At 42.2% G+C, this 21,188-nt stretch overlaps 1 protein-coding gene across 2 annotated transcripts in view; it reads left to right on the top strand.

Annotated features, from left to right (window-relative positions):
- Positions 1-8,175: 8,175 nt before the first annotated feature.
- frem1b (Fras1 related extracellular matrix 1b) overlaps positions 8,176-21,188 on the top strand; it is a 91,473-nt gene continuing 78,460 nt past the window's right edge. Inside the window, exons 1-5 of one of the 2 annotated variants that reach the window (XM_083788737.1) lie at positions 8,176-8,289; positions 10,434-10,623; positions 16,401-16,650; positions 17,345-17,439; positions 19,852-20,114. In XM_083788737.1, coding sequence (XP_083644863.1) covers positions 16,429-16,650; positions 17,345-17,439; positions 19,852-20,114 — 580 coding nt within the window. In that variant the 5' untranslated portion in view covers positions 8,176-8,289; positions 10,434-10,623; positions 16,401-16,428. The remainder of the gene's footprint in view (positions 8,290-10,433; positions 10,624-16,400; positions 16,651-17,344; positions 17,440-19,851; positions 20,115-21,188) is intronic. The other variant, XM_083788738.1, reaches the window with a different exon arrangement.

Here is a 21,188-nt window from a genome sequence, read left to right as displayed (position 1 = left end):
TAAGTGATGTAAGACCCTGCAAATCCCATATATGTCAATGGGATTTGCCAGCAGATGTCACTGTTTTCACTGTGTTGCTTGTTTTCATTGTAGCTCAAAGGGCTTCCAAACCCCAAAGAAAACTTTAGACCACAGAAAATCCACTGAATGTTCAAAGTTCAGGTTTTTTGGGTGTAATTGAGGTCATAAAACCTAAAATAAAAAATAAAAATAAATGAAAATGAATGTCATAAAACCTTTAACACATGGTTTAAGCACCTGTGTCACATTCACAATTTGAATTTCACTGATCATTTTAATTTGTTTTGGCAGCGCTCCTCCTTTTTCAGTCATGACGGGCTCCATCCAAATAGATGGGGCTGCCAAGCACTAGCGGCCAACATAGATCATCACATTCTACATCACGTTGCGCCTCCGACAGATACCTCGTCTGCCAGTTATTGACATCCCCCTGGTCCTGCCCCCCAGCCCCAGCATATTAGTTCCACTCAGTTTTGTTTTCCTAGCCCGTCTTCCACTGGGCACGGACCTTCTTCTTCGCCGTCGTCACCCCCCATCGTCCCCTCAGAAACACCAGAGGGTGACAAAGGACCCTTTTCTACAAACAAACTGGATAAAATCTTCTCCGCCAGAGGTTTTCATATTTTACACCTGAACATAAATAGTTTAAAATGCCCCTCCAAGATTTCGGAGATTAGAACCATGTTTGGGAAGGGCACAGTTGACATATTCTCCTTCTCAGAGACCAAACCCGACGATTCTGTTCACGATTCCGAAATTGAAATTAAAGGGTACAATATTATTAGAAAGGACAGAGATCGCTCAGGGGGTGGGGTATGCATTTATATAAAATCAAACATCAATTACAATGTGCTTGCTGAATTAGGCAATACTACTGAATCAGTCTGGGTAAAATCATCTTCCCAAAAGCCAAACCTTTAATAATTGGAGCTATATATAGACCACCAGACCACACATAACATCACTTTTATGAACTAATTGAACAGGACATAATACAAATAGGTAATTCAGAAAAAAAATTAATCGGGGACTACAATACCAATATACAAAGGAAAGACACTCTATTCCACAAATCATTCATCAAATTCTGTAATCTGCACAGCCTCACCCAAGTAATTAAACACATCACAAGACCTTCCACTCAGTCCACGATAGACCTGATTCTGACATCTGACCCGGACAAAATAAAAAACAGTGGGGTCATAGAATGCAGTATAAGTGACCACAATATAATCTTCTGCACCCGTAAAACCCACAAATCTGTAGTCCAAGGTCATACCACAGTCAAAAACAGATCAATGGAAAAGCGGACTGACCTCATGCCTCATTCTATGCATGAGGAGTCCAAGCTGCTTCTGACTGTTCCTGACTGTTCTGGACAAAATTGCCCCCACAAAAGAGTTAAGGGTTAGAGCCCGTACAGAGCCATGGATGAGGGGGGATGTCATGGCAGCTTGAATGTCTGTCTGTTCTAACTCTTTATTTCTATGTCCTTTAGGTTGGAGCTGCATTCTACCTGTGGAGAGGTGTGTCCTGGTGATTACCTGGCTGGTCCCCATCTGGCAATCACCTGGCTGGCTACTTATACCTGGCTGTGACGGCACGCAGTGCTCAGTGATAATTCCTCTTCGGCCAGTGCACACCTCTGTGCTTTTGTACTAGGTCAGTTGAATTCTAAGACTCAAGAACATATTCCGCTCCTCTACTGGCCTGATCCTAATTGTTGGTCTCCTTTCTCAGTACCTGCCTGCCAGCCTGACCACCTCTCCACGCAGCTCCAACTGAAGACCTAAGTATTATCATCTCCCTTGGAAACTGGACATTATACCTTTTGGACTTGAGTTTATTTTGCCTTGAACTTCTGTGTTTTGGAGTGAATAAATACTCTGGATTTTTGCATCATACCACGTTTTCCTTGTCTGGTCTGTCTGCACCTGGGTTCCCTGTCTGCCGTGACAGGGGAAATATTAAATGCCATCAAAATAAGAAATAAAACCTATTCAGAATACAACAAAAACAAAAATGAACAATCACATCAAAAATTCAGAAAACAACGAAACGTAGTAAATAGCTTAATTTCAAAAGCAAAAAAAAACCCTTCATAAATGACAACATAGAATCCAACAAAAAACACCCTGAAAAACTCTGGGAGGCCCTAAACAAATTAGGCTGTAGCAATAAAATCCAAACAAAAACTTCAAACTTCATGTCAAACAGCTCCCTCATAGTAGACAAACTAGTAGTGGCAAACAGTTTTAACAATTACTTTACCAACATTGCCACCCAGTTGGTAAGTAAACTCCCCCCACACTCTGGTCAATATGGTGCTGAACACATCAGAGCCCACTATGGAAAAATAGGGGCCCAAAAAAAACGCATTTTCAATTAAACCAGTAAAAAATGAAGATGTACTGAAAAAACGAATAGCACTTCAGCCAAATAAGGCCACCGGTTTTGATAAAATCCCCACCAGATTCCTCAGAGACGCAGCTGTCTCTATAGCCCCAATAATAACTCATATTACAAATCTATCAATCTGTCTATGCCAAGTTCCACAGGAACTCAAGATGGCACGTGTAATCCCTCTGCACAAAAAAGGAAGCAAATTGGACACTGGAAATTACCGACCTGTTTCCATCCTGTGTTCCACATCAAAAATCATTATAAGACTAATTTACGAACAGATCAGCAATTACCTAGACAAACACAACCTACTGTACAATTTCCAATCTGGTTTCAGAACATCCCATTCCACTGACACATGCCTACTGTTCTTGAACGACTACATCAAACGCGAGGTAGACTCGGGCAAATACTGCGGCATGGTCATGTTGGACCTTCAAAAAGCGTTTGATACCGTAAACCATTCAATACTACTAGACAAACTGGAGGCGATAGGTTTCGATAGTACATCAGTAAGTTGGATGAAATCCTACCTGGAGGAAAGAGAACAAACAGTAGACATAAACGGAGCTATGTCTTTCCCCCTTCCAGTGAACTGTGGGGTTCCCCAAAGAAGCATACTAGGGCCATTACTATTTTTACTTTACATTAATGATATGAGCGCTGCCTGTGATTGCAAATTGTTCCTGTTTGCAGACGACTCAGCGCTCCTGATATCGGGAGAAGATAAAACTCAGGTTGAGATGCTGCTCAGTTCGGAACTCACCAAAATCTGAATTTGGCTTATGGATAACAAACTATCATTACATCTTGGTAAAACAGAATATATTATCTTTGGGTCTAACCACTCCCTTAGTAGGGTAAATTATTTCAGTGTCAGAATTGACGATATTATAATTACTAGTAAAAAAGAGATTACATATCTGGGCTGTATCCTGGACAACAAGCTGACAGGTGAAGGCATGGCAACAAGGGCAATCAAAAAAGTAAACCAAAGGACAAGATTCTTGGGGAGAATCTCCTCCTTTGTAAACAAGAGGGCTCTCAGGACATTAGCTGGAGCTCTTATTCAGCCCATATTTGACTATGCCTGTACCTCCTGGTTCTCGAACATCTCAAGGTCACAAAAAGTTAAGCTTCAAACCTCCCAGAACAAACTAATTCGACTCCTCCTAGGCCTAGAGCCCATGACCCACCTTTATGCAACACATTTTGATGGCATAGGATGACTCCGGGTAGAAGACAGAGTCAAGCAGTTAAAAATGGGGCTGACTTTCAAAATAGTAAATTCAGCCCTGCCCTCTGTGCCCTCAGTCCCCATTTACTTAACCGATTACCTCAAAAAGGTGAGCAACTCTCACAGCCACAACACTAGAGGGAGTATAAATAATGATCTGGTGCCACCCACATATAGAACAAATATGGGTAAATTAACTTTCCACAGCACTGCCACTCAGGTGTGGAATGCCCTGCCCCCTTCCCTCAAAACAAACAAATCACTGGCTTCCTTTAAAACCGGTCTGAAAAATCACCTATCAATGTCAGCGGGTCAAAAGGAGAGAAGATGACTGCCCAACCTCCCTATACCCCCCCTCCCCTCTGAGCGATTTATTTGGTATTAAATAATAATTTTCATGTTTTTTGAGGTATCTTCGATTACTGTCATCATTGTATTGTGAATGAATGCATTGGGACCTGAATGGAAACAAGACCGCAAGGTCTTTTTTCGGTGCTATCCTTTTGGATAAATGTGCTTTTGACTGTACGATGTACTGTTTTTGCATTTGATGTTGTCTAATAAAATAATCAATCAATCAATGTCATATGGATTTATGACTACAATATGTCCATATATGGGCATTCCCAGATATGGGCTTAATCAAAATGCTGATACATCATTCAGCTTTAATTCCAAACGGGCAACTTCAGTCTATAACTTAATGACTATGGGCGCGTTTGGAAATAGCGCACCAAAAAGCACAAATGTGTCAAAGCACAACACATTTTGAGCTTGTAGACTGCTATTTTTGACAGTATATGCATTGTGACTGCAAATATACTGGCCCTCTCCATCATCAAAGTTGCCCAACCCTGACATAGATAATACACAATGTTGACATAAATAAATGACACAAATTGTAGAACAACAATTTTAATTAAAAATGGCACAAAGTTACATTTTTTGCAATTTCTTTTTTGAGGCTGTAATGCGGTTGTGCACGTAATATTTGACGGCCTGCCAGTCGCGGCTCTTTAGGGAAAAACCTTCCCTATATATGAACCAGATGGATTCTGCTGCTTCTCCAAGCAAGGTTCAACAGGTATATCCATATCCATCACAAGTTATGTTTTTCTCTATATCTGAGCATTTATGATGATTGACATTCATTTTCATGAATGCACATATAGGGAAGGACAAGGGTCATCTGAAGCCACGTCATTAGCTATGATGCTGGTCATCTGTAATACATTTAGTAAAACGGCATTTCAGAATATGATATAAGAACCCAACAGTTATAAGGTAAACTTTATACAATATAAAACGAGTGAATAATTATGCTGACAGTACTGTATCTCCCAGAGATGCATGCCAGCATGCACAAAAAGTCAGAGAGAACAACATCATAATGAACATTATTTTCTATCTTACCAAAATACCAACCTCTGTTTTCACACATCTTAAAATCAAACAGGCTTTGTGGGGACATTTCTGTTAATGTTTGTTCATGTTTAACATATGCTTTGTAAAACATTCCTAAAACATATATAAATCCTTAGTACATGTTATTAAGGTGCCTATAGTAAAGTGACGACAGTTCATCATTTACAACTGTCTGTTAATGTTTGTTCATGTTTAACATATGATTTGTAAAACATTCCTAAAATATCTATAAATCCTTAGTACATGTTAATAAGTGGGACAGTCATACTCGGATACGAGTGACCGCCGATGATGATGAAAGTGACGACAGTTCATCATTTACAACTGTCTGTTAATGTTTGTTCATGTTTAACATATGCTTTGTAAAACATTCCTAAAACATATATAAATCCTTAGTACATGTTATTAAGGTGCCTATAGTAAAGTGACGACAGTTCATCATTTACAACTGTCTGTTAATGTTTGTTCATGTTTAACATATACTTTGTAAAACATTCCTAAAATATCTATAAATCCTTAGTACATGTTATTAAGTGGAGGAGGACAGTCATACTCGGATACGAGTGACCGCCGATGATGATGAAAGTGACGACAGTTCATCATTTACAACTGTCTGTTAATGTTTGTTCATGTTTAACATATGCTTTGTAAAACATTCCTAAAACATATATAAATCCTTAGTACATGTTATTAAGGTGCCTATAGTAAAGTGACGACAGTTCATCATTTACAACTGTCTGTTAATGTTTGTTCATGTTTAATACATGATTTGTAAAATATTTACACAATTTGTGATCCATCCTGTGACATAAAAAGGGACAGAAGTAGTGATATAGAGTATAACAGTATACATTTTTTATTAAAGTGTAAAATGTATAAAACTCTGGGAACAAACAGCCACACACACACTCGCCTGACATTTTAAAATAACTATAATGAAAATACAAATAAAATGACATTCCTTGTCATGGTTTCTCAACTGTGTCAAAAACACGTTTTTGATTTAACGTACTACCTTAAAAAGAGTAGTTCACCCCAAAAAAATGTATACATAACACACCCCATGAAGCCTTGAATTCATGGAGTTTTGTATTTTTGTCGCAATCCTGAGACAATAATTTGATGACCGAGTCATCGGTCAATAGGAGACTAAAAGAGTCCCCTACTTTGCACTTAGACTCTCCGCTGGTCATCAGATTATTGGCTCAGGAATGTGACCCAAAAGAATCTCCCTGAATTAAAGGCTTCATGGGGTTTGTAATTGATAGAAAATAAGTCATTTTGGGGGTGAACTACTCCTTTAACATGACATTAAATTCACACACCAACTGTTAACTATCTTTAAACTAACTCTTTATGAATAATAAGACATTCTAATCTTGCTAATCTTGATTCTCTAAGATTCTGCCAATGCTTTCCAATGGGAACAGAGTGGTTATTTTTTTGCAGATATCCGCCAATGGCAACAAACCACTCCGTTCCCATTGAAAAGCATTGACAGAATCCGTAAAATTACAGATTAGGTGAAATTCCAGTTCGGTGTGACCACACCACACCCTTGATATGAGACATTATAGACCAAAAAATAAATAAATAAAACAATGGTACACTAATTCCTCTTCAGGAAAGGGAGAAGTTTCCCTTCCTTTTTCAGGTCTTCAACTTCAGCAGACAACAAAGGGTCATCACTGAGAACCTTAGCACACTGCGTGACAAATGTCTGCAGCTTTTTCATCCTTGAATACCCCTTAAGCAATTCCTCATATTTCTCTGGTGAGGCAATGGCCAGCTCTGCTACTGCGGCGCTGCTTACTATGGTATTCCTATCCACCCCAACCTCGTTGTAACACTCTGCGAAAATCTTGCCTCTTTGGAAATGGCCCAAGACCTTCTTGCACCTCTTGACCACCTGGTGAGGATTTACCGCTGAAAAACAGAATGTACGGATTTATTTCTTCACTCCTGCATGCTGCTGCAACAGTGTGTTGTCCTCCCTCTCCACTGTGCAATAAGTAACAATATAATATTATTCTTAATAAATTAGCAATTTGAATCATTATTTATTATTGTTAAGTTCAGTGTCTTGGGTTTGCACTTAATTTTTGGCACCAAATAGTCCTCTAGGGGGCCCTGTTGGCTTAATTTTGTAGTGGTTAGGCTTTCAGGCATCAGTACTCCCCTGGTGGATACCTGTGCACTGCATACACATTTATAATTTAAACTAATTAAAGATTGAAAAGTGATATTTAGCGCAAATATTTACGCACAAACGCACGCACGCACAAACGCACACACACACACACACACACACACACACACACACACACACACACACACACACACACACACACACACACACACACACACACACACTGTCTAACTGATCACCTTTGATCTCTCTGTCTGCCTGTCTGTCTGCATGTCTGTCTGTCGCTCTTTTTCAGAAAGCAAGAAAATGAGCTGACCAGAGAGAGAGAGAGAGAGAGGGGTGGGGTCGGGGGGAGGGTAGTAGTAAAAACATTTGGGAATCCTGTGAGGTCCCTGTTATGTGGTTGAGAATACAACCTCTCTCTCTCTCTCTCTGTTTTAGGTTTTCATGATGTTTCAGTTTACAGTATAGAGCTCTCATCCACATGATGTCAATGTGTGTGTGTGCACTTGTGTGTGTGTGTGTGTGTGTGTGGGGGGGGGGGGGGGGGGGCAGTGTTGGGTAGCGGTCCTTTCTACTATAACTTTGTTAGGTTACTGGATTAGGCCTACTGCAATAGAAAATATTCCCGGGACTGAGACCCATTTGACTCCATTAGTACACTCTCAAAGTTACAGACCTGAGACCTGCAAGGGTCCATTTGGTCACATTAGTACAATCTCTTGATCGAGTTACAGAGCCTGCAAGGGTCCATTTGTAAACCCGCTCAACAAACACGAAGGGTCCCAGTACACCGCACTCTCAGGGTAGGGGTGGGGGGGGGGGTGCTAGTGAGTGGGATGTAAAAACATTTGGCAGTCCTGTGAAGTTCCTGTCATGTGGTTTAGCTACAACCCCCCCTCTCCCTCTCTCTCTCTCTCTCTCCCTCTCTGTATCATGGGCTGACAGACAGACAGAGCAGCAGAACAGGACACACAATTTGATGTCTATCTTTCTCTGTGTGTTGTGTTGTGTGTCGGCTGTAGGAGGTCAGTCAAGTCAGCTCCAATTGCAGGTATGTGCCTATGTCTTCTCTCTCTCTCTCACACACACACACACACACACACACACAAACACGCACGTGCACGCACGCACACATGCACACACGCACGCACGCGCACACACACACACACACACACACACACACACACACACACACACACACAGCATGTTAGCAGCATGTATGTTAGCAGCATGTTAGTTAGCAGTTAGCATAGTGAGTGTGTGTGTGTGTGTGTGTGTGTGTGTGTGTGTGTGTGCGCGCGCGCATGCGTGCGTGCGTGCATGCGTGCGTGCGTGACTGGCAGCATTGCCAGACTGCATGTGAAAGAATCAAGCGGTCGCTTTTAAGAAAACAATAAAAAGGCCTTATGTGCTATTTTCTAAATAATCTTGGGTGGAAATAACAAGTGGCCAAATACTAACCTGGGGGTCTTTGACATGAAGAACCACTGGTTTAAACAGCAAAACGAAAAACACTACTTGTGCCTTTACAGGAAAAAAAAGAAACAAAAAAGCTGATTGTTGCTTACAATAAGCAGACTTGGCAACGTTGCTCAATGTGTTTTCCATTCAGTAGAAGTGAGTCGTGACAAAGTATTCAAACAGCTGTTGGTGTACAATCTCTCCACCTCACCTCCTTCCACCCTAACCCCTCTAGTCCCCTATAGCTGAGAGAGATGAATCTTAGGTGAGAGAGAGACATATATACATACACCGTATATATATATATATATATATATATATATATATACATATATATGCTGTTGTATATATTGTATATATATACAATATATATTGTATATATATATATATATATATATATACTAGAATTTTGCGGCCGCTCATCCCAGAGTTACGTTGCTGCGCACTATGGGAAGAAGGAAATTGCGGGAGTTGACTCCACATGTAGTAACGGATGGGTTATTAGTTATTATTATGTGTCCTCCGGGGGTGCTTGAGGGCTGAAGCACCCACTGACACAATGGGCGCGTTCGGAAATAGCGCACTGTGCAATGCAAACTAATAGTTTTTTAATCCAATGTGTCCTACCAACGTCACTGGTTGATCTCCTTGAGCATGGACAAGAAGCCGACGAGATAGAGGAATTAATTTAATCTGCACTGATTTGTACACCAGTATGCCACAGGCACATGTGGTCACTAAGATACTAGTTTAACTGAGATCCTTGACCCTCAAAACATAGGTCTAGACTCCTTATTTGTTCATTTAAGTGCAATATTGGCTGAGATATAGTGAAAATTGATTATTTTGATAATGGAGGCACTCATTTGCATAAAATAAATATTAAGAAATATTGTATGTAAGAAATATTCCATGATGTGGAGTCAGTTCAAACTCAGTCATTCATTATTTTATTCCAAATGTATAGCTGATACTGACTGAATATACAATTTTTACCGATTTGAGGTAGGCCTATAGTTCAGAATTTTGGCTACAGAAAGAGTAATCTACAAGATAGAAAGGTTATCTTGGGCTCAAATTGAAGCTTAGGGATATGGGAAGTTTTCTGTATACAAGTGAGGCAGTGATACTCACCATAATGTGTTGGAAAATAACCATCTTTGTTGTTATTAGTCAAGCGGACACCATATTCTTTGGTGTTTCTGAGGATGATGTGGGTCATATTTAAGAATATAATGAAATGGTAAAAAAAATTGTTAAAAATACACGGACCGACAGTGCTACGGAACATGGAAGTAACACTAAAAATCACAGTCAGTGAACGGACGAGTCAACTTTTCACCGCTGTTTGGTGTGTCGTGTGTTCAATGGGGGATTGAGCGTCGCGCTCTACGTGCAACGGCCAGCAGGTCTGGTCTCTCTGGTCTCTATTTTCTCAGTCGTGTTTTCAAATGGATTTTTATACGACGGGAAAACTTGGAATTCCCCTCTCACGTACCAGTGACACGTGTCCTGCGGACCAGCACTGGTCCGCGTACCGGTGGTTGGGAACCTCTGCTGTAGCGTACTGTACTGTACCATACATACTGTATGTAACATACAGTACAGTGCTGTACTGTGCCGTGCCGTACCGTACTGTGATGTGCCATACCGTAGTTTACTGTACTGTGTGTGTGTGTGTGCATGGGTTATATCTTGACGACATTTAGGTATTTTGTCCATCTCTGCCAACAGTGAATGTCTTCGCTGCAGTGCAGATCTCATGACTAAAGGTCACATGACTTGACCAGTTGTGGAATGAGAGAAAGCGCTGACACCTCACAACAAGGATTGCAGACTGTCTGTTGTCTCCGCAGTGCCCCCCACCACCACCACCCCCCACCCCACTGCTGTGAACTCGCACCTCTCTCACCAGTTCACTACAGTAAGTCACTGGATTTCTCAAACTACTAAGGACCAGGGGCGTTGTTCATTCTATTTTTGTTTTGTGTAGACTATATGTGCCCATGGTGACATTGATCGATTATGGATTAAAAGCATCTAATATATTATTTATGCCCCAAAATCTATAGTTCTCACACACTATTAAGGCAGCGATTCCACGCACCACACAAGGTGCCCGTTTTTCACTTGAGCACAGGGGCCCAACGTCACATTTGTCCCCTCCAAAGTGATCTTAAGAGAAATTTAGAACCATAAATAAATAAACAAGAGTGTTAAAATATTTATTTAATAGAACCTGCACCCACTGAAATTGAAATCCTGCACACATAAACGCAATATATGTTAAAGGCTGTACTTGAGCCACCCCGTGTAAATCCCAAAATGGTTTGGCCCGTTCCCTGTAAACAGGAAAATCGTTGTCACTCAAAGTTACAGGCCGGGCCTCGGCAAGGCGTCGAGCCCCGGCCTCACATCTATAGTCAAGCAGACGCTTGGCACATGGAGATGCATTGTATTAAGCCCTCAATGTCATTAACGACATATGGCAAGTTATTGTTTTTAATGTTTTATCGCCGTTTAATCGAATCCTTGCTCTTGTTTTTCGCCCAGTGTTACAAGAGAGCACAATGCAATTTACAATTTAGGCATTTAGCAGACGCTCTTAATCCATCGCGACTTACATTAAGCAAGAACAAAAAAGCATGGGAATACATCACATAAAAACATTTATCATGAAACATGCGTAAGCTAAGAAAGTAACAGTGGAATATCTATATAATGAAACTATACATATAAACTATACACTACTATGCTATACATATGTACTATGACGTGCTATGACTACATACAATGCAATTATAGTGCTGTCTACATAACATGCTATAAGTCTGTATCAAATGCTATCTAAGTCTACAGAAATGCTATCTAAGGGGGTGGGGTAAGTGCTATGGGCCATGATGGAGTCTGAAAAGGTGGGTTTTCAGACTACGGCGGAATATTGGGAGTGATGCTGCAGTTCTGACTGCAATGGGAAGTGCATTCCACAGTTTTGGAGCCAGAAGGGAGAAGAGTTTGGGACGTGTGGAGTGTTGTCCCGGCGTTTTTAGTGAGGGTACTTCCAGCTTCCCTGCGTTGGCTGATCTGAGTGAGCGAGAGGGTTTGTAGGGTTCGATCATACTTGCAAGATATGGGGGAGCCATACCTTTGGTTGCTTTGAATGCCAGCATCAGAGTTTTGTATTCTGTGCGGGCAGCGACCGGGAGCCAGTGGAGGGAGCGGAGCAGGGGGGAGACATGTGATAATTTTGGCTGGTTGAAGACCAAGCGAGCTGCAGCATTTTGGATCAGCTGGAGAGGCTTAAGTGCACATGCTGGTAGGCCAGTAAGGAGGGAGTTACAATAGTCGAGTTTTGACAAGACTGTTGTCTGGATTAGGAGCTGAGCAGAGATGATAGTGCCAAGGGATTTAGTGTACAGTGAGAAAAGGAGGAGACCAAGTACAGATCCCTGTGGGACCCCAGTTTGGAGGGTTCGGGGGGATGATAACAGACCTTTCCAGGAAACCTGGTAGGTCCGGTCGGTGAGGTAGGAGGAGAACCACTTGATGCCTATGTGACCAGATGGACACTGATAATACTTTCGGATAAATCAATTTGACTACGCCACTCTCTTTAAGGGGAGAGACCCTGAACCAACTATACATTTACTGTTACTGTGGTGACCAAACTCAGGTTAACAAGACAGACAGAGGCTTTTGTGTGTACAACCATTGAACACTTTATTTAAATATCAGCATAATGTTTATCAAGAATACTGGTTGTGTACCAACACTTTCATCGACCGGGGACAATAAGACTTTAATAATAATGAGAACCCAGCACACTGATAAAACTAATAGAACACTGCAAAAGGTTAAAATAAACTGTTACTTAATATGCACACACACTAATGAAATTACACTCTTTGTTAAAACACTGCACACTTAGAAAGGGGGGGGAAGGGAACAGTACGGTCATCATTGTGAAGGTACACGGCTCTGACTCTGAATATAAACTGGTGAGGCACTTGAGTATAGCAACTATCAATAAAATAAACTAAAGGAAAAGAGTAGCGGCTGCCTGCTGACCACGATCCTGTGTGTGTCACCAGTGTCAGCCTACAATATACAAAAATTGAACTACTCCTTGAGCACAATCATCATTACACACAATACATACAATATACTGGCAAGCCCATCTTAGGCCCAAGGCATGTACACCCAAATGGCAGGAGCATGGGCTGACCAGGGTCTGGGTCTGTCTGGCACTACAATATAATACAGAAAATCATATTAATTAAACATCACAAGACCATGTAGGTTTAGTCATAATTAGCCTGACCTAAGCAGAGACATTTCTGGTCTAGAGGGGCGGGTCGCGCCTCAGAAATGCGCGCACCCTGATTGGATCTCATCGATCTGTCCGTCACCCCCGGCCCCTCCTCTCCCCCCTAGTGCAGCGCTACGTCACATCATTTAGAGCGACGCCCACCCGGAAGGGTTGACTCCCACTTTTAGACTGGTTCAGCCCACGGCTTTTTCCAGGCTTTCATCTTTCGCGCAGACGAAATGAAAGCCTGGGTATCGAGGCTAAGTCATAATTAAACCTCCATGCTGGGTGAATGCAATAAGTGCAAGTATATATACACATGCACCTCTAGTTGCTATTAAACAACATATAAGTTAACTCCTACCTCAGACTCTTGCTAAAGTGCATAAACAGTATAGGGTTCCCAGCCGTCCTGCTGCACAGCACCACCAGAACTGTGGAGTGCAGTGACAGTAATAAGTACAAATAAGTACAAATAACACCTAGATCCGCTAGGGTGTCTAGGAGCAGCTGGTGGTTCACTGTGTCAAATGCTGCCGATAGGCCGATAGGTCAACGAACAATTACTCGGATGTTTAAGAAAAGAAGGAGCTTACGTTGCGGAAATATTTTCTTGGAGGTCACTTGCAGGCAGGCACTTTGAGCGATACCACCTTGATGGAAACAACAGGCTACTTCACAAAATATCTATAACGTCTTACCATTGAGTGTTTACTTTTTATGTTTTCATCAGGAAGAAGTCCTTAGATAAATCCTTTGGCCCTTATTTATCAACGCGGTGTACACCAGGTGTACATTGATAAGGGCCTTTATGTATACAGTCTACATCTCGCGGAACCAAGCTAGTCTAGGTGCTCTGATAGAAGCTTAAAGCTTACAATAATATATCCTACATGATTAAAACATGCGAAACCTCTCCTGAAAACTGCCCAGGAGATGATGTCGTTGTACATTTTATATAGAATAGGCTACTTACAGGGGCCTGTTTCATGAAACTTGGATTAACTAATCCAGGATTTAGGCCAAAACCAGGCTTTTTCAATCCTGGTCTTTACAGCCTGGTTTATTCCGTTCCACTAAAGCCAAGCGAGGCTCAGAATTGGCGGATTTGGCGAGCCGGGATCAGCAAGCCTGGCTGAATAGACAGCCTGGCTTTTTTACTCATTTACCCATTCTGTGGGATTTACTGATCCTTCCATGGGGTATTATGGCAGTTTGCATCCTTAATAGTTGCATTACTGCCCCCTTCTGTATATCTCAGTATCTTTACTAATCTATTCAAGACTTACTGATACAAGAACTTAAGCTTCTAAAATAAATACTGCTGCTGTAATTAAAGAGAGAACATACTCTCAATAGTGGATGGACTGAATGATTAACTACCCCAAAAATATAGTTTACATTTTACTACTACTATTAACTTAAAACATAATTCTTAATATTGTAAGCATAATGATATTGTGATATTTGGCCATAACTCCCTCCTCTGACCTTTGGGGAAGGGGGTTGTTGTCCAGACAGGGGCCAGACTGGTGAACTGTGGGTCATGGGTCCAATAGTGGGTGAAACATTACAATGGTAATGTATCCACAGAAATGTTTAAAAGGTGTATCTCATGGTGTACGCGTGGTGGTGTTGTTATTCCCAAAAAGAAAATAATCCACACTGAGATGTCCATAAAGCTGAACAAAAAACTTTACTTTCAATTGGGGAAAAATAAAACATAGTATGACAGAGCATGTCACCAAAAGACAAAGTATTCCATAAAGCAACAGAGCACGACAGAGCACGATACAAAACCTTTTGACTCTACACCTACAAAACTGGAATGAGAAGATTCCCCTGCCAGCAAGCTAAGAGGTGTTACTAACTGCCCCTAATCACTACTGCAGAGTGTGTGATTGGTCAGACACAAAATGGAAGGTCAAATTAATTGAGCTAGGAAAAACATGACATACTTCAAAGCACAATTAAAGCACAGGTAATTAAGACATCACATACTTCAAAGAAGTGCAAGATCAAACTAATTGGGCTATCAATCAGAAGTGCAGGATCAAAGGAATTGGGCTGTCAAATAGACATGCTATCAAACAATCAACAATCAAGAATCAAGCAATCAATTACTTCAAAGCATACGGTACTTAAAGAACAGCAAATACAATAACTTAAGCTTTGCCTCCTACAGGTAATATGTTGTAAAACAATGAGTAATGGTAATATTTAGTGGTTTTCACTTTTCAAAAAATAAATAAATAATATAATATAATAATTCTTCTTAACGACAGCAAACCTATTCTGGGGAACATTCACCAAAAGCAGCTGATCTATCTACAAGCTCACAAGCTGTCATGATGTTGTGCCTATATATTTTGGTTATTTGATTTTATATAGTGCTTGAATTAGTCCTTTAATGCAGACCGATACAAATAAGGCAACATAAACCCATAATAATTGAATAAGTCTGGAAAACATCATTGGTTTGTGATCAGTTTGACTGCTTAATGAACAGTAAAGACATCAGGATTAGGTTAAACCTGGTTGTTAGCCAGCTGGTCTGGAGCAGGCTAAATCCAAAGCATTAGTTTCCATGGTAACTAATGTAGCATCACTTTCATGAAATCGAATAAAGCCTCAACATATCCAGGTTAACTGGTTAAATTAATCTGGCAAGATCAACAAGCTTTCATGAAACCGGTTAAGCACTGATCCAGGATATATTAAACCAGGATATGTGTTAAAGCCCGGCTTAATCTCTAATCCAAGTTTCGTGAAACAGGCCCCATGCAGTTGGTCATAGAGCTACTGATAATGTGGTTAAACTAAAGACAACATTTTGAGACACATGGGAGGGGAGGAAGCACACAGCCAGGTAATTAATAATAATAATAATAATAATAATAAAAACTGACTGGGGGACTCGTTTTCCGGCGGCGCCGCAACAAGGCCACTCAGACCCCCTCTAGTGTTCGATGGCATTTGTCACTCATATTTGATAGTCTGTTTCTGTGGGCTGTGGAATAAACTGGGACAAGGAATAGGAGATACAGGCGATTGAAAGAAACAGATATAATGGGTCTGTGTGCACACGGCGATCAAGATGGTGCAATCCAGTGTTATTGACAACATCAGCTAGCAACCCAAAGCTAACGTGAGTAGCATTACGACTTGATCAATCAAATCAAAAGCACTATAATACAAGATCAATTGCCATACATCTACGGCACTGGTGTTAAGTGCAACATGTATTAGTTGAGGTAGATTAAGGCCAATGGTGTTTTATGTGTTAAGTCACTTCTTTCCATCAACACCAAATATATTCGCCTTAAAAAATAGCCCACCGATAAGCTGTCATCAGCTTTTAGATCTGATGACGTTCTTTCTTTACCATGCAGGAAGCAGATATACAGCAGTGGAGCCAACATGGCCGCCCTGCGGTGTGTGTTGATGCTGTGGGTGCTCCTGGCTCCCGGCTGCTCCGGGAGGCTGCAGGTGGAGACGTCAAGGCTGCAGGTGTCCAGAGGGGGCGCTGTTTCCCTGACTCACAGGCATCTGGAGGTGAGGGTGGAGCAGACGGCTCACTGCAAGGTGGAGGCGGTCCTTAACGAACCCGTCACTCAAAGAGTAGGACGACTACATCCACCGGTGAGTCTGTGTGCGTGTGTGCGTGCGTAACATAATGTTATATGTTTGACCTAAATGACGTTATAACAACAAGGATAGGCCTTATTATTATTATGTCTTATTCAGAAATGACTGGACATGTGGAAAACTATAGTTAAAAATTACTTAACCTGGGTTACATCATCTTCTGATAATTGAATGTTTGGACATGAAATAATCCCGCACTGTGTAGCGTTTTGTGTCATTAGCATGGGCGTGACGAAATATGCTACAGCTTGTTGTTGTTACTCTGATACAGCTGCTCGCCTAACCCACATGATGATAAACGGTAATGATACCAAGGATTCGACAGTGCTGTCACTGTTATGCTATGCAACACAGACTCAAAGGTGTTTATAAACCACAGTCAGTGACACGTCGCTGACGAATCCTTGGTATCTTCATTCGACCGAGTCAACTTTTCAACGCTGTTTGGAAAATCCTTCACGCAAGGTTATAGAATTCACTGTCAGGAAAACTTGGGATTCCTTTCACACGTACCGGTAGGACATGTCCCGTGGGCCACTACACTGATATCGGCAGTAACCATGCAAGGCACCAACCAGCACATCAGGATCAATTAGGGGTTCAGTGTCTTGCTCAAGGACACTTCGACACTAATGTTTAAAAATATATATAATTAGAAATAAAAAAAAATGTTTTGTAATTGTTGTAGGTGTTTGACTGTAGTTTCCTGGAAGGTGAGGTCTCATATGATCATAACGGCAGTCCTCTGCTGGACCAGGACACTGTGATGCTACGAGTTTACAGGTTGGTTCACCCATGGGCACAGTGCCAGACGAGAGCGCTAGCGCTCCGGATATCGGATAAAACTGTAGTAGTGTAGGCTATATTAGAATAGACATGTATGTTGATGTATGTTGTAAAATATGCATTTCACACAACATGACATGAAAGACAATGGAGATGACGTGACAGTGGAGTGGTCTTGACATGCAGCAGAGATCGACGGTATAGTTGAAGGTGAATCAAAGGCTTTGTTGAGTCAGAGAAAATAATATACATGTAATGCTTCCATAGTGAAAATCTGCAGACATATCTCATGGCCCACGTTTATTATTATTACGTTTATTATGCATCTGTGTAAACCAACTATTATTAAACTGACGATAATTTACATCTGTTCTCCGAAAATAGCTCATCTACAAGCTCACAGGCTGCAGATCGGCTATTTTCGGGGGAGGGGTTTATAGACATTATGTGCAAATATAAAATAACTGTGATACTTATGTAAGTGGTTATGGTGAGATAAACCATTAGCACTTCATGAGCAAATGCACAGACAATATTAAAGGCTTCCTTTTACAGGTCAAACAACACCATTCATTCACATACAATATACACATTAATAAACAAGTAAGACGCGCAAACGCGGGAAGCGAACGCAGCTCGTGTGTGTGTGGTTGTTTGGGTGTGTGTGTGTGTGTGTGTGTGTGTGTGTGTGTGTTACAGCTGCGCCATGTGTGCTACAGCTGCGCCCTCTGGTGGCGGGCGGGTGGTGTCACAGCGGGACAGACAGACAGACAGACAGACAGACAGACAGACAGACAGACACACAGACAGACATGATCTGCAGGGTCTCATAGTTAGTGCTCGTTGCATTCGCAATAACCATAAAGGCGACTGGGACCGTACCACTTGGCCCTCAGCTGCAGCATACCTGAGTCAATGAATGTACCGTACATACAGTAGGCTCACAGGTTGCATTTCGAAAGACACGTTACATATTATTGAAATATAGCTCCGTAACCTTTATAAACGGAGCTAGTAAGTGTAGGCTGCCTGTGGCTTTGACAATGAATAGGACAGCTTCGGGATTCGGGAAAGTTGATTAACAAAATCAGCACCGGGATTCCTTGAAAATAGAAGCTCGGGGTGCCGGGAAGACATGGCCGCTTTAACTCTGTAATGTTGCTGTAAAAAGCCGGCTGATCATGGACGCAGACATCAGTTGTTTTGGAGGTGGAAAGCCTGGTGACGTAAGGTTAGTTTGGAGGGGGCGAGGGGACTTTGGCGTCACCATTTCAGCATAAAAGTAACTAGTAACAAGAACTGCACTCTGTCGAGTGCATACTTGCTTGTTGCACACTAGTAGGCCATAAATGGCCAACTACTGCGCAAAACCAATTACACTCTGGCATTGGGTCCTTTAATCCACATATTAATCTTACGTCATCATTGAGAGCTAGTTATACATATACTATATATATGTAATTTGTAAGTTGATTAGCGGTATACTGTGGTTACTTTGCGCCAAAAACCGTCCCAGCCAACCCGCCACTTTTGATGCGTATGCAAATAAAACAGCAAATTGTGCCTGATTTGCTGGGACCAGATTACATACATGTATACACAGGAGCATTACCTTTAATCCTCCCAACACTAAAACATATCGTCATTATGTCATAATCGAAGACCAATTACACTCAGGCATTGGGTCCTTTAATCCACATATTTCTTACGTCATGATTGAGAGCTAGTTATACATATACACACCATGTAATCTGGTCCTAGCAAATCAGGCACAATTTGCTGTTTTATTTGCATACGCATGAAAAGTGGCGGGTTGGCTGGGACGGTGCATACGAGCCGGGCGAAACTATTACTTGTGTGCTCTGCTTGCGCAAGTAATAATATTAGGTTACTATACTTTGGTCCGACGGAGCATTGGTCCGATCGACAACCTACCTCAAACCCTCACCCTAACCTCCCCCGGGGCAGACACCTAAACCTAACCCCAACCCTCTCCCGACCCCCAGCGCACCTCGGACCAGTACTCATTCGGAGCAATGGTCCGTCGGATCATAGTATGCCTCCCATAATATTACCGTTTTAGAGTAACTTTGACAACACTGTCAGTGGGTGACGTGTTCTTCTCTCTCTCTGCCCCAGTTGCTCTCCGGAATCGCTCTTACCTGTTCGGCGGCGGGTTACCATCGAGACACCACAGCACATACACTTCTGGTTCAACGAAAGAGTTCACAGCTGTTGTAGTTTTGTAGTTTTTCTCAGGATTGTGGCACTAGTACCGAGTTTACCCACCCAGATGGTGGCATGTCATCTGTTAATGGAGTGTCTGTCTGTCTGTCTGTCTGTCTGTCTGTCTGTCTGTCTGTCTGTCTGTATGTCTGTCTGTCTGTCTGTCCCTCCCCATGTGTGCAGGTTCACAGACAGCGAGACAGAGGTCCAGACCGTGGTTCTGTCGGTATCAGTTTTAGAACCCCGTCCCGGAGGTCTGGTGTCTGTGGGTTCCATCCCTCTGGTGGTGTCAGACTATTATGGTCTGTCCAACGCCATCGACGGCTCTGTTCTCCGGGTCGGAACCCGGCCGGGCTCCGCCTGCACCATAAGACTGACGTCCTCCGAGACCAACACCCCCTCCCTGGGTCAGCTGGTCACTGAGCTGGACTCTGGACAGAGGAAGGGTGAGTAGCAGGATATACTGATGAACTTAGTACAGTGGGCCGCAAGCCCCCTCCGTGGGCCTTTTTGTGTTAACCTTTTAGCATAGCCAGGGCTGGACTGAGACAAAAAAATCGTTTTCACAATTTTTCAAAAATAGCAGATCTACAAGCCCGTCTGCTATTTTTGAAAAATCGTGAATAGCATAAGTGTAACATAATGCAGCCCCATTGCCCCTGCCGGCAGGGGCAGCGGCTGTCCACCTCTGAACAGCGCTCAGCGGGTCAATGGAGACCCAATTGGTCTCCAGTTCCAACTCCGATGTTGCGGATTTTCCCCCTGGGCTGGACCCCCCTGGGGTTTAAGAGTTTAAAACACCAAAAGGGGTTCCCATCCTGAATGGGTTAATACCACCGCTTTTACAGAACAACATAAATGATATACACAACCAATAGACGACTACACTGAAACAGACAAGAGAATGTCAGACTAGAAGGCTTTCTTACCTTTATTTGTAGATGTTACGTCCCCACCAAAGAGGTCCAGGTGTTATTTTGTGCAAAAGCACATTATTGGCAGTTTCCCCTACCATAAACTCTCAATGAATGGAATGGAATGGAATCTAATCTAATCTAATCTAATCTAATCTAATCTAATCTAATCTAATCTATCTAACATTGGGTTTTAGTGCTAATTAGCTTATTTCCAATATATCCTCTCTTCATAATCCCAAGCGGCACACTTTACTACTTATTTTGATGGAAATAAGCGAATTAGTACTGAAACCCAACCCCCATTGAGGGAAATCTCATTTGGCCCAGAACGGCCCAACACAAGCCGCCAGGCCGGCCCACCGGACATAATGTCTGGTACGTTAAGTGGCCAGTCCAGGCCACTGAGTATAACCTTTGACTGTACTAAACCAAGCCCCAAGAACGGCTGGCCAACGTTGAAGTTGTCGGCCCTACTGGTCAAAGCTGGAAGTGCAGGCGAGTCAAAATGCATGCACGAGAACGCACCGCTGGGTCTTTGCTTTGTGAACGCGCGAGGGGACATGACGCAGAGAGGTACCACAAGAGCAGCACGAGGGGTACTCT

The sequence above is a fragment of the Protomyctophum parallelum genome, assembly GCF_964188405.1.
Source record: "Protomyctophum parallelum genome assembly, chromosome: 18".
In the NCBI taxonomy this organism is placed as follows: Eukaryota; Metazoa; Chordata; class Actinopteri; order Myctophiformes; family Myctophidae; genus Protomyctophum; species Protomyctophum parallelum.
This window is presented reverse-complemented; position numbering and strand designations above follow the sequence as displayed.